At 32.7% G+C, this 22048-nt stretch overlaps 3 protein-coding genes and 1 pseudogene across 6 annotated transcripts; all 4 read right to left on the reverse strand.

Moving 5' to 3' along the window:
• Window positions 1-269: 269 nt before the first annotated feature.
• Window positions 270-2021, reverse strand: LOC127255015 (protein SODIUM POTASSIUM ROOT DEFECTIVE 1-like). Its single transcript, XM_051280426.1, has 3 exons — window positions 1719-2021; window positions 1485-1560; window positions 270-585 (listed from the first exon to the last, which is right to left on the reverse strand). Exons 1-3 carry the CDS (start codon window positions 1998-2000, stop codon window positions 461-463), a joined length of 483 nt encoding a protein of 160 aa, XP_051136383.1. The 5' UTR covers window positions 2001-2021; the 3' UTR covers window positions 270-460.
• Window positions 2022-5117: 3096 nt separating this feature from the next.
• Window positions 5118-10682, reverse strand: LOC127251737 (uncharacterized). Of its 2 annotated transcripts, XM_051275596.1 has the most exons (7): window positions 10414-10682; window positions 10055-10319; window positions 9349-9484; window positions 8738-8829; window positions 8419-8542; window positions 8240-8340; window positions 5118-8132 (listed from the first exon to the last, which is right to left on the reverse strand). In XM_051275596.1, the coding sequence occupies exons 1-6, from the start codon at window positions 10520-10522 to the stop codon at window positions 8269-8271; spliced, it is 798 nt and encodes a 265-aa protein (XP_051131553.1). In that variant the 5' UTR covers window positions 10523-10682; the 3' UTR covers window positions 5118-8132; window positions 8240-8268. The 2 variants fall into 2 exon arrangements, with proteins under 2 accessions (XP_051131553.1, XP_051131544.1); XM_051275587.1 differs by having other exon boundaries at window positions 5118-8340.
• A 3869-nt stretch (window positions 10683-14551) lies between these two features.
• Window positions 14552-16940, reverse strand: LOC127255879 (F-box/kelch-repeat protein At1g22040-like). Of its 3 annotated transcripts, none has more exons than XM_051281651.1 (2): window positions 16768-16940; window positions 14552-16241 (listed from the first exon to the last, which is right to left on the reverse strand). In XM_051281651.1, exon 2 carries the CDS (start codon window positions 16174-16176, stop codon window positions 14779-14781), a length of 1398 nt encoding a protein of 465 aa, XP_051137608.1. In that variant the 5' UTR covers window positions 16177-16241; window positions 16768-16940; the 3' UTR covers window positions 14552-14778. The 3 variants fall into 3 exon arrangements, with proteins under 3 accessions (XP_051137608.1, XP_051137598.1, XP_051137616.1); XM_051281641.1 differs by having other exon boundaries at window positions 14552-16277; XM_051281659.1 differs by lacking the exon at window positions 16768-16940 and adding an exon at window positions 16646-16761.
• A 672-nt stretch (window positions 16941-17612) lies between these two features.
• On the reverse strand, window positions 17613-21699 carry LOC127256238 (BRASSINOSTEROID INSENSITIVE 1-associated receptor kinase 1-like; annotated as a pseudogene).
• Between the last annotated feature and the right edge of the window lie 349 nt (window positions 21700-22048).

The following is a 22048-nucleotide window of genomic DNA, read 5'->3' on the forward strand; positions in this document are numbered from 1 at the left end:
GTAAATTTGAAGGGTATTTAGTAATGTTATATAGATAGTACAGTTAGTAAAAAAAAAAGAAATAAATAGAGGACAGATCGAAATAAAAAAATAGATAGATTGTTAAGATACGGATTAAGTATTTTACTACATATATTTTGATTCAATATTTTCAGTAATAATAATAATAATAATAATAATAATAATAATAATAATAATAATAATAATAATAATAATAATAAGCTAATTAAATTAATGAATTAATTAATTCAACGGAATGAACATATCTCTTCATAAATGAAGATTAATAATCTCCATTAAATGTTTGGGTTCAACAACGCAAGTCAATGGGCTGGGAATTAATGAATAATACACACGGCCAATTAATAATAAATATTTAAGTTAATTTAATTTAATTATGGGAGAGGTCAAAATCATATAAAGAAGTAATATATATATATATATATATATAATTATTGGGTCATAAACAGGGCCAGAATTCGGCCTTTTTCACCTTTGATACACTCTCCAGAACACCAGATGGTGACACGTGTCCCATGACCGTTACCCTCTTGCTCTCCAGATCAATGCTGAATGACGTCACCCCTTCATTTAATATGAAACCACCCAACGGTAAGTTATCATTTGGGGCTATTAATTAATTAATTTGGGGAATTATAGCTCTAATTATATTTATATTTTAGAAATTTTAGTATTATTTGCTAATAATCATTTCTTTTTAGGTAATATAGATTGTTCTATTTGAAATTTTAATTAAAAATTGTATATTTTTCTCTAAAAATAATTGTTTATAAGATATTTTTTTCAATGATTATTTAATTTTAAAAGTACAAAATTCAAAATTCACTATAAATATTACTAAAAAAATATAATATATATATATATTTTAAAATAATATATATTTATATACTCATAAAAAAAATTAATAATTCAATACAAAATATTCATATATATATATATATATATAGATATATCAAAATTATAACATCTAAAAAAAAAAAAGAAAAAAAAAAAGAAAAGAAATTGTTACGTGTATCATTATCTTCTCAATTTTTTGACTTGTTGCTTTTATTAAAAACATATAGATCTTACACACATATTATATTTTCTAATAATTTATTACCTCTAACAAAAATGATTAAAAATTTAAAAATTAATTATTATGTTCTAATATATTCATCAAGTTAGTCAGAATAATTCTCTAGTATTTTAAAATAACAAAAAATTATACTCCGATATTCTTATAATGTATATAATTTATAAAAATATGAGTATTTAATATAATATTATGTAAGAAAAAAATAAGTATTTTTTATAGAAATTATTAATATTAATGAATAATCTTAAAATGATTTCAGAGGATACATACAAAACTATAATATTCAATTAAATTAAAATATAACGAATGAAATAAATAAATATATATAATTTACTAGAGTGAGAAAGAGAGATGTAGAGAGAGAGAGAGGATGAGCAGTCCGTACCTTCCATTTTGGAGAGATGTTTCTTGAGTTTACCAGCACAGCCACGGCAGTGAATCGACACTCTCATCACAACCACCTACAACAACAAACTTACAATTATATATATATATATTTATATAATATTTACTCACTTATTATTATTATATTAATCATGTATAAATATTCTTTTTTTTTTTTCTAATAACTATCCCGATAATTATGAATTTAAGCGAGGGAGGAATTGAGCTGAACAACCTGAAAGACACTACTAGACGCGGCAAGTGAAGGTTCCGGAGGCGGCGGCGCCACCGTTTCTTCCTTTATAATAATTTCTTGATTATTCATATTATTGTCCCTGAAAGACAAATTACAAGAAGCAGATTTGGCTGCGCCTAATCGAGCATACTTTGGTTGATGCTTGAGGGGGCCGGGGCCGGCGCCGGCGCCGGGAGAGCGATATTCTTGGCTCATACACACGACCGTCGACGCCGGGCAATGACACATGAAGCCCTTGAGTTTTTTGCCTGACGAAGACATATTAATTCTTAATTTTAAGGATTAATTCAATATGTGTAGCATATATATATAGATAGATGGAGAGAAAAAGAAAGTTTTTTTAAGATAATAGAATTTAATAAATTAATAATTAAAAAATTATGATATTATTTTATTATTTTAACGTTAATGGTATTATTGATATTTTACAAATAAAAATTAAAATATATGTTTAAATATATTAAAATCTAGTGGATAAAATACATGCATTTTTCATAAAATATGTTTTTATGCAATTTATCCTATTTTAAAATCTTTTTGAATGGTTCGAGAATAATAAAAGATTAAACAAATATTTATATGATAGTTATAAAATCATTTTTAAACATAATATTTTAAATAAAATAAATAAATATTGCATATAATATTTATTATAAAATAAAATTTTAATAAATAATATAAAAAAAATAAGTTTGAATCACGAGTAAACACAGGATTGGTTGTTGGCTCCGTTCTATTACAGGACTTCACGTGACCATATAATGCATTTTGTCTTTCGTTTTATTAAATTTGGTGGTTCCGTAATTTAATTTTAAGGGAAATAAAAATTACAGTGAATCTATGCACTTTATTTTAAATTTTAATTTAAATAATTATTTTAAAAAATATAGAATATATTTTATTTATATTTTAAGCATAAATCAACATACAATATTATTTATGTAATATTTTGGTTCGCAAATCAAAACGCATTGTAATTGAACTAGCCTACAAGTCAATATACAAGTCTTTTCAGGTCGCTTTTGTCTCTATTTACACATATTTTGGAAGACTTTCATAGATCCACATCTCAAACGTAAGTTTTTTCAGTACATTTTTTTGCCTTCACTCACACACAGACTTCTCAAGATCACCTATCCTGAAATTACTTTAAAATAAATATATTTAATTCTAAAAATTTTTCGCGTGGACTCTGAATATATATATATATATATTATTGACATATGTATTCTATTCAAACAATTTATTCACTATTCAAAAGTGGAGTATCACAATCTTGTAAAGGATGGTCTGGTGGTGTAAGGGTTGAACTTGTGACCATAAGAGGTCACCTGCCACACATGGTTCGCCTAATGTGACTTTCTCGTCGGGCCTTATTTGCAGGGTATTAGGTTCGACCGTGATTGCGGGTTCCCACGTCATCCAAAAAAAAATAAAAAGAAAAGTGAAGTATCACATTATCCCTTACTCATCTCTATCAACTTCAAGGTATCAAAATTCAAGTCATATCGAAATATTATTTAAATTAAAATTCATAAAATTAATCAGACGTTATGATACATTTTTATTGAAAATTTATAAAAGTTAAAATAATAATGATAATAATAATAATAAATACATTATTTAGTGTGGTGGACCAAGTCTAATAAATGCCTTGGTTGGAATATAGTAAGTGTAGAGGATGAAATTGTTAATGGACATAAAAATACTACCAATTTTTCATTATATTTTTTAAGCTTTTGGATGTTTTTGGTTAGTGAAGTGGACCACAATCAAATGAAAGCAACAACACTTCGGAGTATTACAATAAGGGTTTGGTGGATGTCATAAAGTAAACGACTGGCGTTTGTTTTTTGCACGTAAAATTTTTTAATATTAATATTATATTGGATTGTAGTAAAAAAAAAAAAAAATATCTTTATTAGTATAGTGTAATATAAAAGTGACTACATTTGTGTAATATATTGTAAGTTGGAAGAATATTTATTATGTTAGGTAAGTAGTACAATTACTAAATTTAAAAATGATAACGTTGTTTTGGAACAGACGAAAATAAAAAATATAACACCCTTTCAACGAAAGGGAGTATATGTTTTCAATGTGTTTTAAATTTTCAAATAATTTAAAATTAGTAATTTGATGTGACATTATTACAAATAGTTTTTTTTGATACATTTGATATTTGATTTGTATTTTAAACCACCAATTCTATTATGCAACCTCACACAATTTCTAATAATAATATATTATTTTATTTCATAAAATATAATAATATTATTTAAATAAAAAATTACTTGTGTATATAAAAATGTACATCCTTATTTTTTAAAGTTGGTCCATTAAATTTTCAAAATTATATAAGGTATAAAAATTGTGTGAAATATTGATTTTATTTTATAAAATAATATAATATATTTTATATATATTAAAAATCGTATCAAATGAAAAATAGTCGGGAAACAAACCCTTTTAAAATGACGGTTTCATTTTTTAAATAGGTGGGCCCTTGTATTTCTCATGCACAATAATAGAATAGAAAACAACAAATGATGGGACAATATGGCTTGAATCATTACGGGATAAAAGGGTCCCTTTTTGTGTTTTTAAATACTTATTCCATTCGTCAATATTATTTTTTTTAAAAAATAAAAATAAAAAAATTATACTTTAAATTTATTTTATTATTAATTTTAACAAAATCAATATATTATTTTTTAATTATTATCTTTCATTCAACAGTTACAACAAATGTTACATTCTATTTTTTATTTACTTTAATTTTTAACAAAATTTTAAAAAATATCGTCAACTATTTTTCTTCTTTTCTTTATCATTTTTTAATAAATTATTTATTTTTCTTAATTCTTTTGGCGAACCCAAATAGACTAATTTTGGTCAGCGAATGGAGTATATTATATTTCATTTAGGGTGTATTTTTTTAATTGAGTTTAGAAAATTTTGATTTGAGTTTGGTATTAAAATAATATTTAATGAGATATTTTATAAGAAAAATATATATATATTTTTCGAAAAAACGCTAGTAAAATTTGAAAAAATTGATCTAAAGAAACAAACTTAATCTTTTATTCTCTCTCAATTTAATATTCAATTTACATACAAAATATCTTATCAAAATCAAATAACTATTCTTCACCTTAAATATATTAAAAGAGAGAGAGATAAGAATCACACTTATATATCGCTAGTAGAGTTGTTAAACGAGCACAAGTTTTGTTTGCAAATATAAACGAAAGAAAACAAACCCTTAAAATTATACTCGGTTCGGCTCGTTAAGAGGTCGAGTCACTAACCTATCATCAAATTCAAATAAACATAGCAGCATAATGAAGTGTGACAATTGGACTAGAATTAAATTGGCATCCACCATTGCAATTCAAGTGTATCATCATAGTAACAATAATTCAATACACACATAATTTTTACAGACTTTTTCTGGTTTCATATATAGTGTGTCCTGCACAAGGACCACAGTGAACCATCTGCTACTTTTCTATCTATGTTGATGATGCACTGATCTACCTCTACTTAATGTGACTCACTACTGTTTCCTACACATCCATTAATGTCGATTTCTTCGCGCATTTATTCACGCGCATACAATCTGATTGCTCCTATATAAACCATACAGCTGCAGGTGACAGTTCACTGCAGATAGGAATCAATGGCACCACAAGATTTAATGGCTTCTACTTTACCCATCTGTTTTTCCGGATTCGGACAAGAGACACAGAGGAACTCACTTTCGACAACTAGTCATTCGCAATTCACCTTCATATTTGCATCTAATCTATCTATCTTCGACTAATTATCGAACTAAAATATAAATGCAAAATCAGTATTCCATCTACATCCAATTTTACCAAACAACATCCAAGAACAAAAATTTTGCTGGCCAAAGTCAATTGAAAATTTTATCAATCATGTGTTCATTCTATTGGATTTAGCAGTGCTAAGCAAATGATTGAATCAACAATTTAGGAGTTTAATGATTATTCATATTCAAAACTAGCAGCTAGTGATAAAATGTTAATGTCTTCGTCCATTCAAAAATTTATATTCTAGTATTATTTTTGTCTGTCCAAACACAAGGTTTATATTTTTTTCTTTAGTAAATTTAACCGCATTATACATTATAAATGCCCTTAAACTTACATTTCATTTACATCAATGTCAATAAGTCGAATTAAAAGACAAGGGCAAAAAAGTATTTACATACAAAACATACCACGAACTATCATTTATATACTAGTATTTCTTAATAACAGCGTCAATATTAAATATAAATCTTTCACCTGGATGGAGATAGTGTAACATTATCTTTAATGTTCCGAAAGCAAAAATCTGTCTTGATTAGAATGCAGCAGATAGCTATTACAACTTTCAAGCTAATAATAATCAAAAGTTTGTCTATGAAGTATATCATTGTTGCTTTGTGAAAAACATCTACCCGAACAATAATATAGTAGAATTAAGGCTTAGGAAAGCTTTAAAAATTTTGTAAAACTAAATTTATGAAGCTTTCGTCCGCATCAAAAGTATCGCGACGGATTAGGATGATAAGGTATGAAATCCTAGTGTATTTCATTATGACAAATCTGACTTGCTAATGAAAGATTGGAACTTCAATGCCGATGGATTGGAAAATTTCACTAAATACGGTCTTAATGAAGTAAGAAAGATGTTCAAATTAGACGAAATGTACGAGATCAATAGAGAATAAAAAACCAATATCAACTGTTAAATTAATGAAATCAAACTAAATAAAAGCAAATGAGGACACAGACATCCACAACTTGATAAGATTTAAAAAGCAATTTATGAGAGATTTGTGCGGAGGCTCATATGAGACTAAGACACAAATTCATAAAGATGCAAGATCAGTATTTAACTCATACGACTAAACACATCTTCAAAAAAGCAGATCAAGCTCAAAAATGATATTAAAGAGAGTTCGAAAATTTAGATCCAACTGACACTAAAATGTAACCGCAACCTTCGATGTCTCAGGTACTTTTAAAAGTACATCAGTACAACACAACCAACTATTTATTAACTCACAACCACTACACTGCATTCACTATCTTCTTTGACACCTAATCTCCACATATTTTGATTAAGAACTTCTGTAATAATCAGCTAATATTAACTCCATATAATTTGCTAGTGCAAATATTATTGTATCGTATCAAACATTTGTAAGTTTAATTTTTTTTCCCCTAAAAGTTTTTTCAGTCCACTAGACACATCAAATGAAATACTGATTTGGATTCTTGAAAGTTTTGAAGGCCATGCTAAGATAAAAAATAAAAATAAGAAATTGAAAGAAAGGGGGGTGAAGGGGTGGTGTGGGTTTAGGGTCAAATGAGAAAGTAAAAAAGAAGAAAACCTTTCACATTTGAAAAAAAAAAAAAAAAAATCATTATGCATAGTTTACAAATTTATACTCATTAGTTAAGAGTGTTTTTAGTATGGTTTATTCATTATTTTAAATTTTTTTGTGTATAATTAATATAAGGCTTAATAAACACCGACTTTTTAATACGAAATAAGTTTGAGATTTTATTATCACAATATAAGTTTTTACAATTTCAAATTATTTTTTTTAAAACTCCAAAAGTCAAATGTCTAATCAGAGCCATAATATTCTCACACAAAAAATCACACAAACGACAATTACACAAACCAAACACGCACATAGTTTATTTAGTAGTTAATATACACAGATCATTTAAGTTTATATAAACTTCTATAAGCTTTAGAGAACTTGTTGTAATTGAATGGAATATCCATGCTAAGAAAATATGCAATATGATCCAATGGACTAGAGTGGTGGATGAAGTTAGCGTGCGAAAATTTGAGCCAAGTCAAACTCGAGCCCAACTATGCTAAGTTTCAACTACATTTTACTGACTCAAACTCAACGAGTTTTCAATATAAAAGCTCAATCTCAAACTCAGCTTAAAAGAGCTTAAATAGTATTCAAATTATTGTTTTAATTTATTAAAGAGTAAATAAATTAATTCATTTTTAAATAAATAATCAATGTTAAAGAAACATTCATGCTTAGTCTCATTGCATGTTATACTTTTGTTCCTATTAAAATACAAAATGCAAATCAATCTGTCCTACCTTAATCAGCTGAGTCCGATGTTGAAGTACTCCTATCGTACAATTCTTTCAACATATTATCAAAGGAACTAGGTGTGATTTTTTTCCTAAAAGTTAAGATCATATATACATATACATTTTTAGTATCAGAAATATTAAAGCAAGCCAATTGTTTATCAGCTCGAGTTGGAGGTCGACTTGACTGGTTCCAACTTGAGTGTAAACGCTACTTGCGATTGACTCATTTGCAGCATTAGGAGGAACCTAATATTGACATTTTGAAACTATGGTCAAGTTTAATTGCAACCCACTTTCACGAAACTAAAACAGAAAACTAAAACACAATTCAAGAATGGCGAGACAAGACAAACCATTCAAGATGGAAGTCGTCGACTCCAAGCTACATAAACGCAAGGTCACCAAAATAAAATGTCTTTCCCTTGGGGTTTCCTCTCACAAAGTTGTCCTCGATCTGCAAAATGAAAACACCCCGGTTCCACGAGAGAAAATCAACCAGAATATTGGCATTAAGTGCAGGAAGAACAAATACCTCAACATCCAACGGGGGAGAAGACAGCCAGGAAAGCTCAAACACTTGTGACATGTCGATGTTCCGAGGCAAGTACATAATGATGTTAGGTGTTATTGTCTGCGTGACTTGGAACAAGTGATAGCTGCAAGAAAAGGTTCGGCACATTGCTTATAAACCACAGTCTGCTGTCAAAAGTATAGAGGAAAATGGAAGAGAGCATCGACATGCAAGGACAGAACAAAAACTATCCATGGAACACCTGAAGTATGCATCAATGTAAATGAAGAATGAACAAATCTAATTTAGTGCCAAAAAAATTGGCGTTAATACTGCATACCCATCTTTTGGCTTGAGCAAGTCGAGTGTATAGCTTTTATTTGTCTTGTATGATGGGCCACCCCAAGGTGGTGAGAGAAATACGACATCACCCTAGAAAAACAAGACAAGTCTGAAACGGATGCATTTGTAATAATAGAAAGCTGACATCAAAGAAGCTAGATTTGTTGTCGAGAGAGACCACATTAATTTTAAATTAATCGCCTATGGTTCAGTATCACCCAACAATACACATACCAGCTGCCGTATGCTTCTGTGTACTTCTAGAGATTTCACTTAATACTAAATTTCCAAACACCAGATGAAAATGCTACTTCAATTACGTTCATCAGAAAACTTAAAGCCAGCATTGATTTCAGAGCATGTCGTAAACAAGCAGTAAAAAACAGTACTTTGATTTCAGAACATGTTGTACATCATCCATACTGTTTAAAGAAAAAACCATTGATTAAATTGTGTAAACAAGCAATATCAAACAAGTAATAACCATTTGTTTAATAATCATACATTCCCAAACTAATATAGTTTTCAGTTTTTGCAGAATCAATCATCACAGATCCCAATTGAGTACTTCAAATTATCAAATCTCACGGCCAAAAAACAAGAGAGTACCTTCAAGGAAGGTGCAAGCTGGAAAAAGTCGCCCACGATGAAATCAATGCAACCTTCTACGCCATATATCTTAGCATTATGAGATGCCAGCGCAATCTTGCAGGGATCTTTATCAATGGCAATAACACGACGACATCTTAAAATGAAAAATGCGCCGTTAATCAAATTGCTACAAAGAACCATAATGTAAAGAATACAGCGGTGAGCAGGCATTGTTGTAGTGCTTATGGAGACACTCTTATCGAATTAACCAAACCACGGACTCTGGCAGAGCAAAGATCAATGATGAGAATTCCAATTAAGTGTGAACACTTATAATATCATTTTTCTATCTCGCTCCTAAATAAAGAACTATATCTTTTATATCTAATCATATATATATTTCGATCATTGCTCAATCATTAACAAAAAATATCTAATTCTAAACAAAAATTTCAACCGAATCTTCAACCACAATATCAACTTATACCCAAATAACTCTAACAATCCTGCAATTTGCAATTTCCGCATACTGAATTTTGTTTCAGAAAATTCACACCCATTCCTATCAATTACTCTAAAGACGATTCAGGCAGCTTCAAATAGACAACCTTAAAGAAATTCCGCAATCATACAATGTACCTTTTCTCAAACTTCAATCGCAATACTAAAATTTGTCAAGACTAATAATTAGCGTATCAGTCAAAATTTCAGTGTTAAATCTTACACTTTGGCAAATTGAATGGCATTCCCCCCGACGCCGGCGAATCCATCGATCACAATTCCTGCACCCTCACACCGACGAGCCTGCGCCGCGGCGACTTCCTCCGGCGTGACGGAGTACCATCCTTCTTCGTCCAGCTTGATGCCTTCATCATACTTGGAGAAAAGATCGTACCGTTGAAGCCAGTACTTCTCTACTAACGGAGTCACCATTTCTCCCTCCTTCGGCTTCCCGAATTTCTGCGACCTCTTTATTGCCTTGATTCTCACTACAAATACCCAAATACACAAAATTGTAAAGAAAGTCGTGACGGTAATTGATAAAGAAACCTGTTGACATTTTAGGGTTTGGAGAGTTCGGACCTTTGCGTTTGAAGCTATTCCATCGGCGATTACGCGTCCGGGGCAAAGTGTGGGCGGAGCCTTTAGCCGGCGACATTCTAGTCTGATAAAGGTACTTTACAAATTTCATCGGAATGTATCAGGCTGCGAATGCACGGATAAGACTGCGCCATTTACAAAATCGAAGACGAGCGAAGAGAGCGACGAGATGACCAGTAGGTCTCCAGTGTTGATCAGCAATCAGTTTTCAAGAAACGTTTGATTTAAGTTTCTTGATATGACTTGCAGAATAGTTTCTAACTTCATTTTTGAATTCGGCAAGGCTCTTATATAAATATATAAAGATTTATGTAGAAATCTTTTAGATAAAAAATAAATACTTTAAGGGTGTGTTTGTTGGGGGGTTTTGGATTTTGAGTTATGATTTGAACAGTAAAAATTTTGAATTTGAATAGATGTATGACGTGATATTTTGAATGTAAAATTGATTTTTAATATAATATAAAAAATAAAAAATATGTGTTTGATTTAATATTTTTTGGGGAAAAAAATTGAAACAACAGTGAAAATCCAATCCAATCCCCCAAACAAACACACCCTAAAAATATCGTTAGAAATATAGGTGTAGGATAATAAAATACGAGAATAAAAAATAAAACAGATCAATTTATTAAATAAACTTTTACTAAATATAAAATCGAAGGAAAAAATATATATATTTTTATTATTACAAGTGAAATAGGTAAGAATAGATTTTTTTAATTTTAAAAAAAAATATATATATATATATAAATAGATTTATAAGTTTCATTAAAAAAAAAAGATAATTACACTAATATTATCATTTATTGTTTATATAAATTACATACTATTACACATATATAAATTTATATAAAATACAATAGTTCCTTCTCCAACATTTTTCCCTTGGTACCCCAAAATACGCCGAGCTAAATTAGAGTGTGTATAACTTTTTTCGTAGTAAAGTTTCGATACTGTTGGAATGCTTCGAGACGTTCCAGGAGGTTCTAGAATGTTCGAAAGATTTTTGCTAGCCTCTACGATTTGGCATGTCACGGGACATTTCTCGGCAAGATTTCGATCCTAGAGATCCTTCTTCACTTGAACTAAGCATTACCCTCAATGCTTCAAAGTCTCAGACAAGATCCTCGAACGGCTATAAAATCTTTAGCCGACTCCCCTTGAGTTGGGATGAAAAGAGTATATTTATATGTCGAACCTATTATGATATCAAGAGGTCAATCGAACATTTGTTGAAAACTGATTACTGGATCAACACTAGAGACAGACCGGTCTTCTTGTCTCTCTCGTCGTTCATCTTCGATTTTGAAAATGAGGCAGTCCTATCCGTGCATTCACAGCCTGATACGTTCCGATGAAATTTGTAAAGTGCCTTTATCAAACTAGAATGTCGCCGGCTAAAGTCTCCGCCCACACTTTGCCCCGGAGGCGTAATCGCTGATGGAATAGCTTCAAACGCAAATAAATGTCCAAGAAAAAGACAGTCGATTTATTTATCAATTATTATCACAACTTCCTTTATAATTTTGTCTGTAATGAGAACCTAGGCAAGAAAGAAAGAGGTCAAATAATACATGGAATTTAATACTGTTGTAATCAAACATATACATATTTATCGAATGATCATGAATAGTATGAATTTCAAGAATTAATAAAGAATGTGATTTGATTAAAGAAAGTAAAATGTAGAAATATCCTCGGTAAAACAACAAATGGGGGAAGGAATTTTGAAAATATAATTGGAAATATTGGCGGGAGAATATCAAATACGAGAATAAAAATAAAATGTTGATCGATTTATTAAAAAATTTAAAGAGATTTTCATCGATTACAAATTTAGAGAACATATAAGATGAACAAACCGAAATAAATCAAAATAAAGTAAAGAGAAAAAAAAAAATCAATTCAAAAAATATTTCTTTCCATGTAAAAAAAATATAAAAAAATAATTATTTTCACTTACAGAAATATCAAGAAAGACTTCTTCTAACATAAAAAAATATTAGATCATGAACAAATTAATTAAAGAATGACTTCTTTCCACATAAAGAAGTATTAGATCTTAAACAAGTCAATTCAAGAAGGACTTCTCGTAAAAATATATTAGACCATGAACAAGTCAATTTAAAAAAAATTTCATTTCACATAAGCAAATATGATATCTTAAAAAAATTAATTCAAGAAAGACTTCTTTCAGCATAAAGAAATATTAGATTTTAAACAAGTTAATTCAAGAAAAAATTATTTCTACATAAAGAAATATTAGATCCTAAACAACTCAATTTAAGAAAAACTTATTTCCACGTAAATAAATATTAGATTCTAAAAAAGTGAATTCAAAAAAAAATTTATTTCCACATAAAAAAATATTAGATCTTAAACAAGTCAATTCAAGAAAAACTTATTTCTACGTAAACAAATATTAGATCCTAAACAAGTCAATTCAATAAAGTCTTCTTTCCAAGTAAAGAAATATTAGATACTCAACAAGTCAAGTCAATAAAGACTTATTTCTAGAATACACATTCGGATAGCGGCTGCAGATTCCCAAGTTATTAATAAAAAAAAAAAAAAAAAAACTTCTTTCCACATAACGAAATATTATATTTAAAAAAAATACTTTCTTTTCCCATAAAAAAATATTAAATCCTAAACTAATCAATACATCTTTCAAATATTAGATCATCAACAAGTCAATTCAAGAAAGAGATCTTTCCACATAAAAATACTCCCTTCGTCTCAAACACCTTCCAATATTTCCTTTTTGGTATGTCTCAACACACTGCAATATTTCCAAAATAGGAAATGATTAATCTCTATCACATACTTTATCCCCTTACATCGTCCAAATAAAAAAATAAAATATATATATTTTTCTCTCAATCACATAACTTAATTTTTAAATTATCCTACTTAATACTATCCACCTAAAAACTCGTGCCAAAAACAAACGTTGCACCTTCTTTGGGACGGAGAGAGTATTAGATTATATCAAAACTGCGGGGAGAACAAAATAAGAATATAATCAGGAGAAAGAAATTAAAAGGAGAGAAGTTTCGTTTTAGAGAGAAAATCTTAGAAGAAATTTTTTTTGAAAGTTTAAGAATTAGATATATTTATAAGTTTTTGTAATCAACTAATTTACGCTTTATAATTAAATATTTATTCTATGTTTGACTTTCGATTCTCGATAATTCAATTGATGACGAATGTTTCATAAACTATTTATGCTCATATTACTTATCTGTCTTATACTTCCACTTATATATATATATGAATACAAAAATATATATATATAGATATAGTTATTTATAAATATATAAATATTCCTATATTTTTACAAAATTGACAAAAATATCATTGCTCTATTCGTACTTTTTAAGGGTTAAAGTGTCAAATTATTTTATATTTTTCCACTAACCAATTAAATACCATTATTTATTAATTCACTAAAAAATAAATTACCTATTTGAATTACTAAAACAACATATCAGAATCAATTTAAACAAAAATTTAAATTAACAATTTATTTCAAATCACAATTTAAAAAGGTTCGACATTTTTAAACTTTTAACTTTATGTACAAAATAGTAATTATATGTATAAAGATATAATGGTAATTTAACTAAAAATTAAAAATATTGTAATATTAATGGACCATTATCTTTAGAAAATAAATATATTTTTAGTAAAACTGAAAAAATAATAGAAAAAAATATATATATATTTTTGAATAGGAAGGAAGATAGTATTATTTATTTATTTTTTTTATGAAAACCTACTAGATTTGCAAACGAAACAAAAGGTTGAATATATTTAAATTGCCTCTATCCTACATCTATTAGATAGATAAAAAGATAAGCTTTATAATTAAGATGTCACAATGAATTGAATATATCATGTTGATCCTACGGCAATACTGACGTGGACGTAACAGAACTGATGTGGCATCTGATCTGGACAGAAACACGGATGTTTTTCAAAACAAAATGGCCGTGTCGATGCTAAAGAAAACTCTTGACTTCTCCAGAGAAGGATGATAAGCCTCCGGATTGGCGACACCGCCAAGCCGTTACCGGAGGTTGTAGGCTTATGTAAGCTTCTATATTATAGATGATAAAAACCAAACCTGAAGGTTGCCAATGACGTCTCGTTGTAAGAATTTCTGCCTTCGGACATAGGGAGGGCATCATCAAAGCTTATGTACAATATTATATAATCCCATATGCGTAATCGACAGAACATTTACCGTGCATTTGTTTGCTGCAGCGCAACGACGTAGATAACCTATCAATTCGAAAACATTAATATATACAGCCGACTAAAAACACATCTCACCGATCTTCAGATTTCCAGGATCTGGCAGCTAACGAGTTCGGAAGATCCAATATTCTTTGTCGCAATGACCTTCCAAACCTCTTCCGATGACGCCAAACCATTCACTAAGTGATCACCGAAAGAACCGGACGAGGTGGATGGACCAGAGCCGTATTGATTTCGCCAATCCGCCTGAACGACCACAATATTACGGTTCACATCTTTAGCAATAACATGTAGCTTTCCAAAACAATCGGTAAGTAAATACGGAGAATCCGAATCCCCAATGTCGCGCATAGGCACATCTACACCAACCGTTTTCCACGCATCTTCTCCATTATCGTACACTTTAATCCTTACCCTATCTGGAGATCCCGACGGATCCAACGCATACAAGGCCTCATCAACAACTACGCTTAATTTAGTTCCCGCCTGCCTCGCAGGCCAACCCTCTGCCATGCCATCAGGCATTTCGTTCCACGTGTTCATAACGGGATCGAAGACCTCGCCTCCAACATCGACGAAGAAGGGCCAGCAATAAAGACTCTGAGGAACATACAGTTTTCCGGCATACGACGTCAATCCCGTTGCCATGGGCTTCAACAGGTCGGATAGAAATCCCGTGGGCAAAACCTGGGCTTTAAGAAACGGCATGCTGGGTAGCTTCGTCCATGTGTCTGTACAGGGATCGTACATCTCTGCAGATTGCAGGGGAGTCAGCCCCACAGGGTCCCAAGTAACGCCCCCGACGACATAAAGCTTGTTGTTCAATACACCAATCTTACAATAGCCTCTGCCAACGGACATTGGAGCCACTTCGCTCCAAGAATTCAGAATTGGATCAAATCGCCACACAGATTTCATGGCTGAAGCCCGGAAAAACCCTCCAACGACATAGAGGCAGCCGTCGACAGCCCCTATAGCACAACCACAATATGGAATGTTATCCGATGCATCTCTCCTCCTGATCCAGCTTCTTAAGGTGTCCCCAATGATGCTCGAACCGACCATGTTCCAGAGCCGGAGGCCCCTTCTGAATCCATCAATGCTCGGCATTGGAGGCAGCTGTAGCCACGCGCCGTTTACAGGATCCAATGCATGCCAGACAAGCTTTTCACCGCTGAGCTTAGTTAGAACGTAAAGCCAAGCCTCTGTCTTGCCGAGCTCTTTCCTCACTTGATAAACTTCTTTGCTTGTCAGAGCAGCTCTCCAGGTTCTTGACACCAATTTTGCATTGAAATGACAGATTCTCGGGAGCCTCGCGAGGATCTGAATCGAAATTTCATCTGGAAGGTAGGGAATCAGTCTGGCGGTCTCGTCCCATAAACTCGAGGAAGATGTCCTCTGTCTCTTCCTGGCCTCACTTTGGGAAGCATCAAAGAACTCGTTACAGCTTTGATTGTTCATACTCATTCTAGCTCCCATTGTTCACTTTTTTTCCTTTTCCTTAACCAGCTTTAAATCTTCTCCACTGTACACAATGCCATTTCCTTGACAATTCAAGCAGCCAAAGGAAAGTCAATAACCTTCAGATTGGGTAAATGAAGCAAAGAAGAACAGTTAGAGAAAAATTAAGTAGTAAATTCATAAAACCAGAACCGAATGGCGCTTCTAGTAAGCCCTATGATTTCTATAGTGTAAAATCACCAAATTTGCTAGATACAATAGCAGAAAACATCCGTAAAGAACAATCCAGAGATTATAAAATTCAGACTTTTTATTTTGCATAGTTTGTAATCAATGTAAAGTGCCTGTCGTAAAGAAATTAATACTGAAATGCTAACCCTAGAAAAAACCCCAAAACAGCACTGCAGCACCAAGCCAATACAAAACTAATAACAGAGAACTTCCGGAGTGCACAAAATTTCAAGACTATGTCTCATGATAAACCTACATGCTTCGAAGATGTTAAGGCAAAAGTACGAATTGTTTCCAACAAAATCAAGATGCGGAAAAGAGAAATCGGGAAGAGGGGAACAATTCATATTACAGTAACTATGTGTATGATTCAATTACCTCCTCCATTCAGAAGATGGCCATGGACATAGTAGCTGGAATTTGTAGAACTGCGGTCCAGAAAAATCGAGGAGAGGTAAGATCGTTGTGGCTGTGATGCAATTCTGGCAAATGAATAACATTCAAGAAATGATAATGGCGTTAGATTGAAGTCTGGAGAGGGCAAAATCTGAAACGGACCCCACCCGTTATTGGATTCCCGTTTATATTCAATGGATTCGGCTAAATTGACTCACTTGTTTATGCTAGATTAGGATTAGACTAAACTGTTCTTCGGTTTCTATTTGGAAAAATTACCAATTGACATCATACTCTAATTATTGAGTTGGATGTTTGTGTTTTTAAATAAATATGTTTTTTTTTTATTATTATTGTATATATATAATATTTTTTATTTTGATAGATTTAATTATAATATTTTTAAAATAAAAATAATTAATATAATTTATTGTATCGTATCATTTAAATAAAAATAAATATATATTTTCACATCACATCACATATTTTTACTTTATTCTAATTTACCTACCAAATGTTGCTTATTCAATGTAATTATTAATTTTTTTCAACTTTTTAAGTTAATTTTGTGTGTTTGGACGTATATACCAAGTGTGAATATGTATGTATACTTAAGCCGTGCTATGACTTGATATTAAAAATATTTTTATACTTATATAATTTTTTTATACAAATATTATTCTATTAGTATTATACACTAATTGAAATTTTTTTTTTTTACAACTTTTAAAAATAAATAGAACCTTTCAATGGGACGGATGTAATATTTTTTTTAAATATTAACTAAAAAATATGTCAAATTTTTTATGAAATGAAAACACGTATGATTCATTACTAATATCATATTTCAATCTTTCTCCTAAATATGTAAATATATATATTTGTATACACTTAAATCAAAGTCAATTTTTATGACGTGGGAATCGCATTGACTATGCGAAAATGTCATTCACTCGTATGTATGTATATGGATGGTGCACACACATGTACGGTCTACCTTGGTCCAGACAGTACATCAGCCTCCACGTTAGGAGTCGAATCAGGAATAATCAAACGCCTCCGCGGCTGCGCCATGTTGCTCCGCCCCGCCGTCCGGTGGTGGATCACTTCTTTCTTCTGCCACTCCTGCCACCGCTCCGCCGCCCCTCCCCCTTCCCCTTCCAGCATCCCCACCACTTCCGACATCCTCGGCCGGCTCTCCGCGGAGCTGTGCGTGCAGAGCAGCGCCACCTGAACCAGTTGCTCCACTTCTTCGTCCGCGCCTTCGCCTTTTATATCCACGTCGACTATCGTCTCCAGCTTGTTCTCATTCAGAAGTTCCTTTACCTGAATCCACATTCGCAGTTTTGCTATAAATTAGCCGTCTAAAGTATTGCAGATCTCTACAAACTTAAACTTTTAGGCTGTTAAAAATGATTGTATTATTTATTTATTATGAAATGTAAGGTTGTATATACACCACATGCGAATTTTGTATTTAGATGATGACGAATGAAGACAATGGGATTCGAACACGGATGTCTCGACTCTTATATGAGACAATCAGTTAAGATGGTACTAAAACTAGGACATACCATGTTTGAGTCTCACCGTTGTCCACATGCAATATTCGTATGTGATATATATCCACCTTCACGTAGGGCGGCGTACTGGTTGACTTTATAATGTATAAATAAACAAATGGTAAACTAATTTTTTTAGTGCGTAATTAGACATTTTTATCATTTTAGTTCCATAACTGGAGTCTATAGCAAAGTCCATAAGTGAAAATTTTCGTACTTTTAGTCATCCGGCGCCGGAGATGCCTAAGCGGCACCCGCATGGCTCTCTGGAGGACACATAGGCATCTCCGACACCGGAAGACTAAAAGTGCGAAAATTTACTATTTATGGGACTAGTTTGCGACAAATTCCAATTACAAGACTAAAATAATATAAAATCCAGTTACGGGACCAAAAAAATCAATTTACCCTATAAATAAATGATATGTATCCTTTTAAAGTTGAGTTTTTAAGTGAAGTGATCATTTTAACATGGTAGTAGAGCAACTTTCTTACCCAATCCAGCAACATAACCTCTTGATCGTTGGCAAGGCGAGCGAGATCGAAAGCCTTCTGCCCGGTGATGAGCTCAAGAAGCATGACGCCGTAGCCGTAAACATCTGTTTTCTCGGAGCACACTCCGGTGGAGAGGTACTCGGGAGGTATATGCCCGATTGTTCCTTGCGCCATCGTTGTAACGTGCGTGACATTGTTGTCCATGAGCTTCGCCAACCCGAAGTCGCCCACGACTGCTTCAAAGGAATCGTCCAACAGTATATTCGCCGCTTTGATATCGCGATGGATGATTTTTGGGTTGCAATGATCATGCAAGTATGCAAGCCCCCTGGCAGACCCCAGCGCGATCCGTTTTCTTTTCGCCCAATCGAGCGGAGGCACAGATGGCAATCGTTCGCCTGCGACGCATTCAAAAATCAATGTATGTATATACACTCAGACATAAAATGGGAGGGCTGATGGGCTACCGCTTAGTCGTGATGCGACGCTTCCATTGGCCATGAACGGATAAACGAGCACTCTCTCTGTTGGCGTCATGCAGAAGCCTTGCAGACGGAGTAAATTCCGGTGATCGGCCAAGCTGATGAGCTCTACTTCGGCTTGAAACTGCTGTTGTCCGCCTTAGGTTCGTTCTTCCTTCAGCCTTTTGACTGCCACTAGAGAACCGTTTTCCAGCCGGCCTTTGTAGACCTTGCCGAATCCACCTCTACCGAGAACGTTTTTACTGCTGAAGTGATCTGTTGCGACTTGTATCGAACGTAGAGAGAATCTTTTCAGCTGTCCGAAATGGAACTGTGGATCCTCCTCAGCTGATCATACAAAATTAAGGTTAAGTTTCTATATGACAACATCATGAGGTGTTTCGAATGAAAAATGGCTAACCGGGAATGTCGAAGAAGTGATCCGGGAGCTTCCTTCTTCGATACCATAGGAGTGCTATGGTAGGCACAGCAAATAACAGAGCGCCTCCGGCAGCAACAGCTCCGGCAATAATACCAATACCGACTGCAACAGCAGTCATTCAAAAGATTAAAAGATTACACGATTTGTCTGCGCATGAAGTTAAATTCTAACCTCGATGAGATCGAGCTTGTGGAGGTGTAGGTGGAGACGGAGAAGGGACTGCAGTGCTATTATCAAGAAGGGGATTATGAAGAAAACTGGAAGAAACATAAAACCAGTCAGAACTACGCAAAATCGATGCGTATGATCTTAACCAAAAGCCAAAGCAAGTGATGCAAGACCTAATCAGTGTAAAATGCTGAAAGGAACCGGTCACGGGAATCTTTCCACTGAGATTGTTAGTCGAAAGATCACTGATTCGATCAACAGAGAAATGCAGATAAGCTCACACAAAAAAATCACTGTAAAATTATCGAAAACTTAACTCTGCAATTCACTTACAGGATTCGAAGTTCAGAAACACTAGTGAGAGACAAAGGAATACTTCCACTTAAAGTGTTGTTGTTGAGCCTCCTGCAGGGAAAAAGGAATGAGAGGGAAAAGATCGAATATGCAATCAAAGAATCAAACCAGAGAGAAAATCCTTACAAGTACTGCAGCTTCTGAAGGTTTCCTAATGAATCGGGGATTGATCCAGTAAGATTGTTCTGGTAAAGATCCAAACTCAACAAGTTGGTTAAGTTTCCAAACTCAAGAGGAATTCCACCACTAAGACTATTACCATAAAGCTCCCTGCGAAAAGCACGGGAGCTTGCTGTCAATGGAATTGCATATTTAGAAGTGAATAGTCTTGAAATGGAAGGTTTTAACTTACAAGTACCGTAAACGGGGGAGCTTGGCAAGATCGGGAACAAGTTGACCTGATAATTTCGCATTGCCAAGATCACTGAAGACAGACAAATTAAAGACCAGACATTCCATTGATAGATCGTTATCGGGATTGCACAGAAAACAGGTTTCTACTCACATTCTATCAACGTTATTTTCGGAATTGCACGTAATGTGGAACCAAGTGCAAGGAGTGGGAAGAGTTGAATCCCAACTCTCAAGGATATCATTTGCATTACTCACACTGTTCTTGAATGCAATTAAGGCTTCACCTGCGATGTCCCAAACATGAACATGATTTTTTGATCTGAAACTTCAAGTAACAGTACAGAAACCAAATCTACACCAAACATTTGCTAAAAGACAGATCTGTATCTGAATGGTGAAGAAAAATCCCTAAATCATCAAACAGAGTACTCTTTCATCTGCTACAGAAATCAAACTACAAAATACCCCACAGTGGTTTGACATATCCTGTAAATGATTTGCAAACAGCGCTGTTCATCTAAGTGTTCCAATTCAAACGGAATCCCCAACAAATTAGCAAAAGCGGAAATTAAAAACAGAAACAAACAGCTACAACATACACAATACGAAATCATAGCGACGCAGTAGTAGTAAAAGGAAAAGGAACAAGCCGAACCTTCCTCGTTGGCAGAAACCGACCAAAATCTTGTTAGCAACAGAAGAATGCAAAGGCAACGCGAGCGGGAGATCGTTGCAATCGGCCGATCCATGTATAATTGAAAATTCTTCTACCTAAATCATAATTGCACAGAACATAAAGTAGCGATTACATAAAGTCATTCGCAAAAGAAGCACAGAAAGTGTTGAATAGATCAAATTACAATTACTGGAACAAAACAAGCCTGCCTGCTCAAGCTTACGCTTACAGGGGAGCAGACAACTGAAACCGATGATTGTGCGAATTAAGCTCAACGAAGAACTCGGCGGCAGCAAATGATTGGGGAGAATGGGGTGCGTTCTTCCATGCAATGGAAGAGAAATATCATCGTCACCATCGTTGGAATTGGAAGTGGATTGAAGTCGTCTGCATAGTCTTCCTTCTTGGAAGACCAGACCAGCAGTAGCAGTCAACCATTGCTTATTTAATTTCTTTCACTCACTGCCCTCGCAAAGTTTATTTAAAATTTTATTACCATTTAATCCTTTAACTAACTGTTTTTTAATTTTATTATTCACACAAAATATAGATTCCCTCAGTGAAATTTTAAAGATTTATAGTAATTAAAAATAATAATATTTTATTAATTAAAAGTAACAATATATTTGTAATTTAAATAAAAATTAAAAGTATAATAATAATAAAACACTTCTTGGAGCATCGAGGAAGAAATAATAATGATAATTAAAATACAACCTAATGTTTCGATTTTTTTTTGTTAGTTGTGAAC

This window comes from Andrographis paniculata, unplaced genomic scaffold (assembly GCF_009805555.1).
Source record: "Andrographis paniculata isolate CXL003 unplaced genomic scaffold, ASM980555v1 Contig12END, whole genome shotgun sequence".
NCBI lineage: Eukaryota > Viridiplantae > Streptophyta > Magnoliopsida > Lamiales > Acanthaceae > Andrographis > Andrographis paniculata.